This window comes from Bombus bifarius, unplaced genomic scaffold, assembly GCF_011952205.1.
Source record: "Bombus bifarius isolate JDL3187 unplaced genomic scaffold, Bbif_JDL3187 scf7180000008363_frag, whole genome shotgun sequence".
NCBI classification, from domain to species: domain Eukaryota; kingdom Metazoa; phylum Arthropoda; class Insecta; order Hymenoptera; family Apidae; genus Bombus; species Bombus bifarius.
Genome location: NW_022884616.1, coordinates 11,549 through 25,104, shown reverse-complemented (window position 1 = coordinate 25,104; position 13,556 = coordinate 11,549). Strand labels below are relative to the sequence as shown.

The following is a 13,556-nucleotide window of genomic DNA, read 5'->3' as shown; positions in this document are numbered from 1 at the left end:
TAGTGGCAAGCGCATAGTTTATTAAGCAGGGCGACCTCCAGAAACTTCGATTCGTGGCCGTTATTTTATCCGGCGTAAAAGAATGTGGCGTGATCCGAACGGAGTGGGGGTCGCCTTCCAGAAAAAACGGAAAAAATCGAAAGGCGGGCAGAACGTTTCGAGAAGCCAAACTGTCAATACATATCTTATATCGCGCATTACGTAGTTACATTTCTTTTGTTGTTCCATTTATATCCTTCTAATTAATAAGTTGTTGAAATAAACGTTAATTTATTAGTGTTAACACAGTGCTATATTCATTAAACCACCTCTGCTGTCCTAAACGAAACAGGGGAACGACTATTTCGCGGCGTCGATTAACATAATCGTAGCGAGAATTTACAACTCTCGTTGACGTGCTATCTCGCGATCACGTCTCTCCGCGAACGGTCGTAACATTTTGGTCCTTCGAGCCGGATCACGTGCCAGTGAAGAGTGCACTTACCAGTGACCACACAGTGCCACGTGACTTTATCAAAACCAGCAGCGGGAGCGGGAGCAACCACTACAGCGAAACCAGTGACGTCAGGCGCGTCACCTTCGAAGAAGCACATCCCATTGGCAAGGGAACGCAACCACGCAGCCTTCCGCCGCAGCTGGACAGTCATCAACGCAACGAATTTCACAACTTAACAATACAACCGAACGAGTGGCCGTCGGGAAGGAACAAGGCGTTCCTCACCAAACATACACGCGACCTCACGCCGCACGACAGTAAGGTAAGCTCGTTCCTTATTTCGACCATCTCCTATCCTCGGCAACGATGACGAGCGAAGACCAACTCATCTCCCTGCGTCGGAGACGAGGCTATTGTGGCGGCCGATTCACATACTTATCGACCCGACTGGATGAGTACGAGCAATCCGGGAGTCAGCAAAACTCCTTATTAACGAATTACGAGAAACAACTGACCGAAGTTGCGAGTCAATTCGAAGCGATCCAACTCGAATTAGAAGTATTGGACGAGGAGGAACAAGTGCGCGGCTTCGAAATAAGGGATCAGTACGTCGCGGTAGATACAAGGCTACAAAATCTTCTGAGGAACGCGCAAACAGCTTCGCCGTCGACATCCATAAACCCTCCAACCTGTGCATCATCCGCAAGTTTAAATCCGATATCCATTAAATTACCAGATCTTCGGCTCCCTACTTTTGACGGAAGCTTAGAAAAATGGAACACTTTTTATGACACCTTTTCCTCCACAATCGATAAAAATCCTAGTCTCACTGACATACAGAAATTCCATTACCTGCAGTCCGCCCTGCAAGGAGAAGCAGCCGATTGTTTAAACGCGTTACCCCTTAGCAATGTAAATTACAGTCAGGCTATAGCCGTTCTCAAGGAGAGTTTCGAATGTCCACGATACACAGCTTTCAGTCACTGCATGGCAATAATTGATTATCCAAAGATAACCAAGGAATCTCCAACGGAATTAAGGCGCTTAGTCCACACATTCAAACAACACATATATGCATTGAACAAATTAGGAGACTCCTACCCCGATACCAGTGCTGTGCTCACCAGCCTCATCCTCTCTAAAATACCACTGAGTATCCAAAAGCAATGGGAAATGACGCTGCCCAATAACGAGGTGCCTCCGTACATTCACTTACTAAACTTCCTAGAGAGATTAGCACGAAGCTCCAGACCGATCACCACGGTCAGACAAACAAGAGAATCACCGGAACAAACTACTCCGGTCCGTCAACGCGCATCACGAGGGCATGCACTTACGGCGACACAGGTTAATCCAACATGCCCCACCTGTCAAGGACCACACCCCATTTGGAAATGTGACACCTTCAAAACCAAATCCCTTCGCGAACGTATTCGGGAGGTCAAAAGAGCATCACTATGCGTCAACTGCCTCGGGAAAGGGCACACAACGCGGCATTGTTTCGCAGGATCATGTCGCGTATGCGGAGAACGACATCATACAATGCTGCACAGGACAAAACGCCATTCAGGGTCTCGTTCCAGCACGTCCAGCCCGAAATCTTCCCCATCAAATAGCCGATCCACAACACCTTCTTTGCCACCCTACGTATCACCCACTCGTTGCAAAAGGCACACAACAGACCACAGATCGGAAACACCACGAACAGCCGCGTCTCCAAGTCCACCGCCCATTGACAAACGAACACACAACCAATGACGCCGACGATCGACGACTCCGTTGATGACCGAACATATCAGACCAATAGCATCCGAATTACGGTTCAATGATCTAGTCCTCACAGCGCAGATTAACATTTTGAATGATAAACATCAACCAATCCGTTGTCGAGCGTTGCTCGACACCGGATCCAGTATGAATTTCATTACCGAGGAATTAGCAAAATCGCTAAAGATAAAGCAAAACAAATGTTCGGTCCCAATCGGAGCTCTAGATACCTTGACAACGACTTCTAAGCGACACATCACGGCCACGATCACTTCCACTGACGGTACATACACGCGGACATTAACGTTCCTTATCATTCCAACCATATCAACCTCAATTCCCAGCGAACCCATCGATCGTTCGACACTTGAGATACCAAAAAATCTCAAATTGGCCGATCCACGATTTCATTTACCAGCTCCGATAGATGTACTACTAAGCTCAGGTTCAACACTCGCGTCGATGTGTGTGGGACAAGTCAACCTCACGCAGCCAGACGAGCCTGGACTGCGTCTGCAAAAGACGCGATTCGGATGGGTAATCGGGGGGAGCCCAACTTCCCAAACCGCGACAAACATATTTCACACATCCACGACGACTTTACAAGCAGATCTCGCGCGGTTTTGGGAAATCGATGAAGGACCCTCAATTAAACATATCTCAGAGGCAGATCGACGATGCGAAGAACACTTCCAAATCCACACCCGACGCACCAGCGAAGGACGATACATCGTCGCTCTACCTTTCAACGATCAGCTTCAGTCACTCGGATCCTCTAAACCGCTGGCGAGTAAACGACTCGCCTCACTCAATCGCCGATTCCAGCACGACAAACGCTTCGAATCAGAATATCGAACGGTAATACAGGAATACCTGGCATTGGGACACATGACGAAGGTCAATGACAACCACTCCGACGATAACGGATACTATTTACCCCATCATGGCGTGACCAAAGCATCGAGTCAAACCACCAAACTCCGTGTAGTTTTCGACGGATCGGCACCAAGCACTACCGGAACCTCCTTAAACGATACACTTCACACAGGACCCAAGTTACAGGAAGATCTATTTTGTATATTAATTAGATTCCGCGCTCATCAATACGTACTCACTGGCGACATCGAGAAGATGTATCGGCAATTCCTCGTACGACCAGAGGATCGGAAATATCAAAGGATATTATGGCGCAGCGCGAGTGGAGAAACAGAAACATATGAGCTTAACACTGTAACGTTCGGTTTATCCGCAGCCCCGTATCTAGCTATTCGGTGCCTCAAGCAACTGGCAGAGGACGAAGGACATCGATTTCCACGTGCAGCACAGGTACTGCAGCGGGATTTCTACGTCGACGACGCTCTCACCGGAGCTGAAACGAAGGACGAAGCCCTCACGCTCAGAACAGAACTCACCAAGTTACTTCAGCTGGCCGGCTTAAACATACGAAAATGGGCGTCAAACGATAATGACTTGTTACACGGACTTTCCTTAGAAGAAACAAATCACCAACATTTTTTGGGCGACTCGCAAACCTTGAAGACGCTGGGGGTGTTTTGGAATTCATTCGACGATTCTATTCTTTACTCGGTCGAAGTCAAACCCACGCCCTCGCGAGTCACGAAACGAATCATCAGCTCGGAGATTGCAAAAATTTACGATCCGCTCGGTCTGCTCGCACCGGTGATTGTTCGGGCCAAGATGCTACTTCAACGAATATGGTCGTCGAAAATCGATTGGGATGAATCACTTCCGATCGAGTTACATACAGAGTGGGAAAGGTACTATGCCCAATTACCCTTATTAAACAACGTCAGGTTCCCACGCAGAGCAATAATCGAGTCCGCTATGGAAATTGAACTGCATGGTTTCTGCGATGCCAGCGAAAAGGCTTACGGAGCCTGTGTTTATCTCCGAACCCTTACCATCAACGGCCGTGCTTGGACCCAACTTTTAACCGCAAAATCGAAAGTCGCCCCACTCAAGTGCCAGACCATTCCTCGGCTCGAGCTGAGCGGAGCACTCCTTCTTACGTCCCTGATGTCAACAGTACAACAAGCCCTATCACAAAAAATTACTCGAACTATCTATTGGACCGATTCCACTATCGTCCTCCATTGGCTCAATACATCACCTCACACCCTTAAAACATTCGTCGCTAACAGAGTCTCCGAAATTCAAACAAAAACCAGCATCCGCGATTGGCGCCACGTTCCTACCGACGACAATCCCGCGGACTTAATATCACGCGGCCAAACACCCGAAGAGTTCCTGCGCCCAACCATCTGGCAGCACGGTCCTGCATGGCTCTACCAGTCGGAAGGCTATTGGCCGACATGGGCTCTAACACCGCAAATTGAAGTACCGGAGCAGAAAGGGGCGATTTGTCTGTCCGCAAACCCCGCCGATTACAGTTTGTTGGAAAGGTATTCATCCTGGCCCAAGTTGATACGAATCATAGCTCGTTGCCTCCGTTGGAGACAGGAAAGGAACCGAGCGGCACCCCTAACCGTTACCGAGTTACGCATAACGCACAATAAACTGATAAAATTGTTGCAAAACATCCATTTCTCCGAGGAAATTCGTACACTCCAAAAAGATCGGAACGCGGCGATAAAGGGTAAGCTCACGCGACTCAATCCGTTCATAGACAAGGAAGGACTATTGCGAGTCGGGGGTCGACTCAGTCATTCGTCGATGACCTTCGCCCAGAAACATCCCATAGTATTACCCAAGTCATCCGTTACAACACGCATCATAGAACACGAGCACAAGATCCACATGCATTCCGGAACGCAGGCTACGTTATACGCAGTAAGACAAAGATACTGGCCCGTCGACGGTCGAAGTCAAGTATGGCGGGCGATCAAAGGCTGCGTCCGCTGCTGCCGCGCTCAACCACCGCCGGTAGAATACGTGATGGGTAATCTGCCGGAGGCGCGAGTAACGGAATCTCGCCCATTCACAAACGTCGGCGTCGATTACTGCGGGCCGTTCCACATCAAGGAAAAACGAGATCGTAACCGTCGTCAGATAAAGGTATACGTAGCCATTTTCGTATGCCTAGCAATTAAAGCGGTACACATCGAGCTCGTTGACGATCTCACTAGCGAAGCCTTCATCGCCGCTCTTCGCAGATTTATCGCTCGACGAGGGTATTGCTCCACCATCCATTCTGATAACGGCACCAACTTCAGAGGAGCAAGCAACGAATTACGAGAGCTTCACGATCTATTACAATCGGACGATCACAAGGAAAAAGTAACCGCATTTTTAGCCGACAAACAAATCGAATGACGCTTCATTCCCCCTCATTCACCGCATTTCGGTGGGCTATGGGAAGCAGCGGTGAAGTCATTCAAACGCCACCTCAGGCGTGTAGCCGGCAACGAGTTACTCACCTCTGAACAATTGAACACTCTCATCATAGAAATAGAAGCAGTCCTCAATTCCCGCCCGCTAACTCCTATCTCCACCGATCCAAATGATCTCCTAGTCCTCACTCCCGGACATTTTCTCATTGGCGATTCACTAATGTGCTTACGTGATCGAGATTTCAGAGACATTCCATCGAACCGACTCTCCAGATGGCAGCATATCCAACAGCTTAAACAGCATTTTTGGAACCGCTGGCATAAGGAGTATTTGAACGAGTTAACCAACCGAAATAAGTGGAGCAAGGGTGGACACGGCATCCAAAAGGGCACAAACGTCATCCTCAGAGAGGACAACGTACCCTCCATGCATTGGCCTCTGGGCCGAGTTATCAAGGTTCATCCAGGCGCCGATGGTGTCATCCGGACAGCTACAGTTCAGACGGCAAAGAGCGTTTTGGATCGGGCCGTCAAAAGGCTTGTCCCACTGCCAATTCAACCCGATCTCGAGAAACCCGAACAACTAGCCACCGAGACGAACTAAGATAGGAACTTCAACCACATCTCGCTAATTTGATCGGTACCCTCTCAACGGGGGGAGAATGTTACGCCATGCGGCTTGCCATAGATCATATTCTTAACCGTCGGTCGCGGCACTACAATGTCGCGGGCGGATCGTCGCGGCTGCCCGACAAACAAACATTGTAGTGGCAAGCGCATAGTTTATTAAGCAGGGCGACCTCCAGAAACTTCGATTCGTGGCCGTTATTTTATCCGGCGTAAAAGAATGTGGCGTGATCCGAACGTAGTGGGGGTCGCCTTCCAGAAAAAACGGAAAAAATCGAAAGGCGGGCAGAACGTTTCGAGAAGCCAAACTGTCAATACATATCTTATATCGCGCATTACGTAGTTACATTTCTTTTGTTGTTCCATTTATATCCTTCTAATTAATAAGTTGTTGAAATAAACGTTAATTTATTAGTGTTAACACAGTGCTATATTCATTAAACCACCTCTGCTGTCCTAAACGAAACAGGGGAACGACTATTTCGCGGCGTCGATTAACATAATCGTAGCGAGAATTTACAACTCTCGTTGACGTGCTATCTCGCGATCACGTCTCTCCGCGAACGGTCGTAACAATCTCCAACGGGATGGAAATGACGGCTAGATTTCATCCAAATCGACGAAATCTTCGCGATTTGCGAGCTATTTTGCTTGTTTCGACGCTTAAACGGTAGTGCATTGCGTTTGCACTGCGAAATGGAGTTCAACGAGCGCTTAAACGTCGAAATATCTCCAACGGGAAGGTGGTGACGGCTAGATTTCATCAAAATATACGAAATCTTCGCGATTTGCAAGCTATTTTGCTTGTTTCGACGCTTAAATCGTAGTGCATTGCGTTTGCAGTGTAAAATGGAGTGCAACGAGCGCTTAAACGTCGAAATATCTCCAACGGGATGGAAATGACGGCTAGATTTCATCCAAATCGACGAAATCTTCGCGATATGCGAGCTATATTGCCTGTTTCGACGCTTAAAAGGTAGTGCATTGCGTTTGCAGTGTAAAATGGAGTTCAACGAGCGCTTATACGTCGAAATATCCCCAACCGGAAGGAAATGACGGCTGGATTTCATCAAAATCGACGAAATCTCCGCGATTTGCGAGCTAGTTTGCTTGTTTTGACGCTTAAAAGGTAGTGCATTGCATTTGCACTGTGAAGTGGAGTTCGACGAGCGCTTAAACGTCGAAATATCTCCAGCGGCAAGGAAATGACAGTTAGTTTTCGTCAAAATCGACCAAATCTTAACGATTTGCGAGCTATTTTCCTTGTTTTGACGCTTAAAAGGTAGAGCATTGCGTTTGCAGTGTAAAATGGAGTTCCGCGAGCGCTTAAACGTCGAAATATCTCCAACGGAAAGGAAATGACACTTAGATTTCATCAAAATCGACGAAGACTTCGCGATTTGCGAGCTAGTTTGCTTGTTTTGACGCTTAAAAGGTAGTGCATTGCATTTGCACTGTGAAGTAGAGTACAACGAGCGCTTGAACGTCGACATATCTCCAGCGGGAAGGAAATGACAGTTAGATTTCATCAAAATCGACCAATTCTTCACGATTTGCGAGCTATTTTGCTTGTTTTGGCGCTTAAACGGTAGTGCATTGCGTTTGCAGTGTAAAATGGAATTCAGCGAGCGCTTAAACGTCGAAATATCTCCAATGGGAAGGAAGTGACGGCTAGATTTCATCAAAATATACGAAATCTTCGCGATTTGCAAGCTATTTTGCTTGTTTCGACGCTTAAATCGTAGTGCATTGCGTTTGCAGTGTAAAATGGAGTTCAACTAGCGCTTAAACGTCGAAATATCTCCAACGGGATGGAAATGACGGCTAGATTTCATCCAAATCGACGAAATCTTCGCGATTTGCGAGCTATTTTGCTTGTTTCGACGATTAAATGGTAGTGCATTGCATTTGCACAGTGAAATGGAGTTCAACGGGCGCTTAACGTCGAAATATCTACAACGGAAGGAAATGACTGCTAGATTTCATCAAAATCGACCAATTCTTCACGATTTGCGAGCTATTTTGCTTGTTTTGACGCTTAAACGGTAGTGCATTGCGTTTGCAGTGTCAAATGGAATTCAGCGAGCGCTTAAACGTCGAAATATCTCCAACGGGAAGGAAATGACAGTTAGATTTCGTCATAATCGACCAAATCTTCACGATTCGCGAGCTATTTTGCTTGTTTTGACGCTTATAGGGTATTGCATTACATTTACAGTGTAAAATGGAGTTCAACGAGCTCTTAAACGTCGAAATATCTCCAACGCGAAGGAAGTGACGGCTAGATTTCATCAAAATATACGAAATCTTCGCGATTTGCAAGCTATTTTGCTTGTTTCGACACTTAAATCGTAGTGCATTGCGTTTGCAGTGTAAAATGGAGTTCAACGAGCGCTTAAACGTTGAAATATCTCCAACGGGAAGGAAATGACAGTTAGATTTCGTCAAAATCGACCAAATCTTCACGATTTGCGAGCTATTTTGCTTGTTTTGACGCTTAAACGGTAGTGCATTGCGTTTGCAGTGTAAAATGGAGTTCAGCGAGCGCTTAAACGTCGAAATATCTCCAACGGGAAGGAAATGACAGTTAGATTTCATCAAAATCGACCAATTCTTCACGATTTGCGAGCTATTTTGCTTGTTTTGGCGCTTAAACGGTAGTGCATTGCGTTTGCAGTGTAAAATGGAATTCAGCGAGCGCTTAAACGTCGAAATATCTCCAATGGGAAGGAAGTGACGGATAGATTTCATCAAAATATACGAAATCTTCGCGATTTGCAAGCTATTTTGCTTGTTTCGACGCTTAAATCGTAGTGCATTGCGTTTGCAGTGTAAAATGGAGTTCAACTAGCGCTTGAACGTCGAAATATCTCCAACGGGGTGGAAATGACGGCTAGATTTCATCCAAATCGACGAAATCTTCGCGATTTGCGAGCTATTTTGCTTGTTTTGACGCTTAAACGGTAGTGCATTGCGTTTGCAGTGTAAAATGGAATTCAGCGAGCGCTTAAACGTCGAAATATCTCCAACGGGAAAGAAATGACAGTTAGATTTCGTCAAAATCGACCAAATCTTCACGATTCGCGAGCTACTTTGCTTGTTTTGACGCTTAAACGGTAGTGCATTGCGTTTGCAGTGTAAAATGGAGATCAGCGAGCGCTTAAACTTCGAAATATCTCCAACGGGAAGGAAATGACAGTTAGATTTCGTCAAAATCGACCAAATCTTCACGATTCGCGAGCTATTTTGCTTGTTTTGACGCTTATAGGGTATTGCATTACATTTACAGTGTAAAATGGAGTTCAACGAGCTCTTAAACGTCGAAATATCTCCAACGCGAAGGAAGTGACGGCTAGATTTCATCAAAATATACGAAATCTTCGCGATTTGCAAGCTATTTTGCTTGTTTCGAGGCTTAAATCGTAGTGCATTGCGTTTGCAGTGTAAAATGGAGTTCAACGGGCGCTTAAACGTCGAAATATCACCAACGCGAAGGAAGTGACGGCTAGATTTCATCAAAGTATACGAAATCTTCGCGATTTGCGAGCAATTTTGCTTGTTTCGACGCTTAAATGGTAGTGCATTGCATTTGCACTACGAAATGGAGTTCAACGTGCGCTTAAACGTCGAAATATCTCCAACGGGAAGGAAGTGACAGCTAGATTTCATCAAAGTATACGAAATCTTCGCGATTTGCGAGCAATTTTGCTTGTTTCGACGCTTAAATCGTAGTGCATTGCATTTGCACTGCGAAATGGAGTTCAACGAGCGCTTAAACGTCGAAATATCTCCAACGGGAAGGTGGTGACGGCTAGATTTCATCAAAATATACGAAATCTTCGCGATTTGCAAGCTATTTTGCTTGTTTCGACGCTTAAATCGTAGTGCATTGCGTTTGCAGTGTAAAATGGAGATCAACGAGCGCTTATACGTCGAAATATCCCCAACCGGAAGGAAATGACTGCTGGATTTCATCAAAATCGACGAAATCTTCGCGATTTGCGAGCTATATTGCCTGTTTCGACGCTTAAAAGGTAGTGCATTGCGTTTGCAGTGTAAAATGGATTTCAACGAGCGCTTAAACGTCGAAATATCTCCAACGGGATGGAAATGACGGCTAGATTTCATCCAAATCGACGAAATCTTCGCGATATGCGAGCTATATTGCCTGTTTCGACGCTGAAAAGGTAGTGCATTGCGTTTGCAGTGTAAAATGGGGTTCAACGAGCGCTTATACGTCGAAATATCCCCAACCGGAAGGAAATGACGGCTGGATTTCATCAAAATCGACCAAATCTTAACGATTTGCGAGCTATTTTCCTTGTTTTGACGCTTAAAAGGTAGAGCATTGCGTTTGCAGTGTAAAATGGAGTTCCGTGAGCGCTTAAACGTCGAAATATCTCCAACGGAAAGGAAATGACTCTTAGATTTCATCAAAATCGACGAAGACTTCGCGATTTGCGAGCTAGTTTGCTTGTTTTGACGCTTAAAAGGTAGTGCATTGCATTTGCACTACGAAATGGAGTTCAACGTGCGCTTAAACGTCGAAATATCGCCAACGGGAAGGAAGTGACAGCTAGATTTCATCAAAGTATACGAAATCTTCGCGATTTGCGAGCAATTTTGCTTGTTTTGACGCTTAAACGGTAGTGCATTGCATTTGCACTGTGAAATGGAGTTCAACGGGCGCTTAAACGTCGAAATATCTACAACGGGAAGGAAATGACGGCTAGATTTCATCAAAATCGACCAATTCTTCACGATTTGCGAGCTATTTTGCTTGTTTTGGCGCTTAAACGGTAGTGCATTGCGTTTGCAGTGTAAAATGGAATTCAGCGAGCGCTTAAACGTCGAAATATCTCCAATGGGAAGGAAGTGACGGCTAGATTTCATCAAAATATACGAAATCTTCGCGATTTGCAAGCTATTTTGCTTGTTTCGACGCTTAAATCGTAGTGCATTGCGTTTGCAGTGTAAAATGGAGTTCAACTAGCGCTTGAACGTCGAAATATCTCCAACGGGGTGGAAATGACGGCTAGATTTCATCCAAATCGACGAAATCTTCGCGATTTGCGAGCTATTTTGCTTGTTTTGACGCTTAAACGGTAGTGCATTGCGTTTGCAGTGTAAAATGGAATTCAGCGAGCGCTTAAACGTCGAAATATCTCCAACGGGAAAGAAATGACAGTTAGATTTCGTCAAAATCGACCAAATCTTCACGATTCGCGAGCTACTTTGCTTGTTTTGACGCTTAAACGGTAGTGCATTGCGTTTGCAGTGTAAAATGGAGTTCCGTGAGCGCTTAAACGTCGAAATATCTCCAACGGAAAGGAAATGACGGCTAGATTTTAACATAATCGACGAAATCTTCGCGATTTGCGAGCTATTTTGCTAGTTTTGACGCTTAAACGGTAGTGCACTGCGTTTGCAGTGTAAAATGGAGTTAAGCGAGCGCCTAAACGTCGAAATATCACCAACGGGAAGGAAATGACGGCTAGATTTCATCAAAATATACGAAATCTTCGCCATATGCGAGCTATATTGCCTGTTTCGACGCTTAAATGGTAGTGGATTGCATTTGCACTACGAAATGGAGTTCAACGTGCGCTTAAACGTCGAAATATCTCCAACGAGAAGGAAGTGACAGCTAGATTTCATCAAAGTATACGAAATCTTCGCGATTTGCGAGCAATTTTGCTTGTTTCGACGCTTAAATGGTAGTGCATTGCATTTGCACTGCGAAATGGAGTTCAACGAGCGCTTAAACGTCGAAATATCTCCAACGGGAAGGTGGTGACGGCTAGATTTCATCAAAATATACGAAATCTTCGCGATTTGCAAGCTATTTTGCTTGTTTCGACGCTTAAAAGGTAGTGCATTGCATTTGCACTGTGAAGTGGAGTTCGACGAGCGCTTAAACGTCGAAATATCTCCAGCGGCAAGGAAATGACAGTTAGTTTTCGTCAAAATCGACCAAATCTTAACGATTTGCGAGCTATTTTCCTTGTTTTGACGCTTAAAAGGTAGAGCATTGCGTTTGCAGTGTAAAATGGAGTTCCGCGAGCGCTTAAACGTCGAAATATCTCCAATGGGAAGGAAGTGACGGCTAGATTTCATCAAAATATACGAAATCTTCGCGATTTGCAAGCTATTTTGCTTGTTTCGACGCTTAAATCGTAGTGCATTGCGTTTGCAGTGTAAAATGGAGTTCAACGGGCGCTTAACGTCGAAATATCTACAACGGAAGGAAATGACTGCTAGATTTCATCAAAATCGACCAATTCTTCACGATTTGCGAGCTATTTTGCTTGTTTTGACGCTTAAACGGTAGTGCATTGCGTTTGCAGTGTCAAATGGAATTCAGCGAGCGCTTAAACGTCGAAATATCTCCAACGGGAAGGAAATGACAGTTAGATTTCGTCATAATCGACCAAATCTTCACGATTCGCGAGCTATTTTGCTTGTTTTGACGCTTATAGGGTATTGCATTACATTTACAGTGTAAAATGGAGTTCAACGAGCTCTTAAACGTCGAAATATCTCCAACGCGAAGGAAGTGACGGCTAGATTTCATCAAAATATACGAAATCTTCGCGATTTGCAAGCTATTTTGCTTGTTTCGACACTTAAATCGTAGTGCATTGCGTTTGCAGTGTAAAATGGAGTTCAACGAGCGCTTAAACGTTGAAATATCTCCAACGGGAAGGAAATGACAGTTAGATTTCGTCAAAATCGACCAAATCTTCACGATTTGCGAGCTATTTTGCTTGTTTTGACGCTTAAACGGTAGTGCATTGCGTTTGCAGTGTAAAATGGAGTTCAGCGAGCGCTTAAACGTCGAAATATCTCCAACGGGAAGGAAATGACAGTTAGATTTCATCAAAATCGACCAATTCTTCACGATTTGCGAGCTATTTTGCTTGTTTTGGCGCTTAAACGGTAGTGCATTGCGTTTGCAGTGTAAAATGGAATTCAGCGAGCGCTTAAACGTCGAAATATCTCCAATGGGAAGGAAGTGACGGATAGATTTCATCAAAATATACGAAATCTTCGCGATTTGCAAGCTATTTTGCTTGTTTCGACGCTTAAATCGTAGTGCATTGCGTTTGCAGTGTAAAATGGAGTTCAACTAGCGCTTGAACGTCGAAATATCTCCAACGGGGTGGAAATGACGGCTAGATTTCATCCAAATCGACGAAATCTTCGCGATTTGCGAGCTATTTTGCTTGTTTTGACGCTTAAACGGTAGTGCATTGCGTTTGCAGTGTAAAATGGAATTCAGCGAGCGCTTAAACGTCGAAATATCTCCAACGGGAAAGAAATGACAGTTAGATTTCGTCAAAATCGACCAAATCTTCACGATTCGCGAGCTACTTTGCTTGTTTTGACGCTTAAACGGTAGTGCATTGCGTTTG

General features: G+C 45.2%; 2 protein-coding genes across 2 annotated transcripts; both read left to right on the top strand.

Moving 5' to 3' along the window:
• Positions 1–1,294: 1,294 nt before the first annotated feature.
• LOC117212748 lies at positions 1,295–2,194 on the top strand (the record flags this gene model as incomplete). Its single annotated transcript, XM_033457777.1, has 1 exon — positions 1,295–2,194. A coding segment is annotated over one exon (900 nt), but the record flags the coding sequence as incomplete, so codon positions are not given.
• Positions 2,195–2,218: 24 nt separating this feature from the next.
• LOC117212747 lies at positions 2,219–5,497 on the top strand. The gene is made up of 4 exons (XM_033457775.1): positions 2,219–2,740; positions 2,814–2,993; positions 3,071–3,278; positions 3,456–5,497. Exons 1-4 carry the CDS (start codon positions 2,219–2,221, stop codon positions 5,495–5,497), a joined length of 2,952 nt encoding a protein of 983 aa, XP_033313666.1.
• Positions 5,498–13,556: the final 8,059 nt, after the last annotated feature.

Coding starts and splice junctions, on each gene's coding strand:
- LOC117212747 (XM_033457775.1), top strand. CDS start 2,219: ATGACCGAACATATCAGACCAATAGCATCCGAATTACGGTTCAATGAT. Junction 2,741..2,813: donor AAAAGACGCGATTCGGATGG/GTAATCGGGGGG, acceptor CTTTACAAGCAG/ATCTCGCGCGGTTTTGGGAA. Junction 2,994..3,070: donor ATCCTCTAAACCGCTGGCGA/GTAAACGACTCG, acceptor ACGGTAATACAG/GAATACCTGGCATTGGGACA.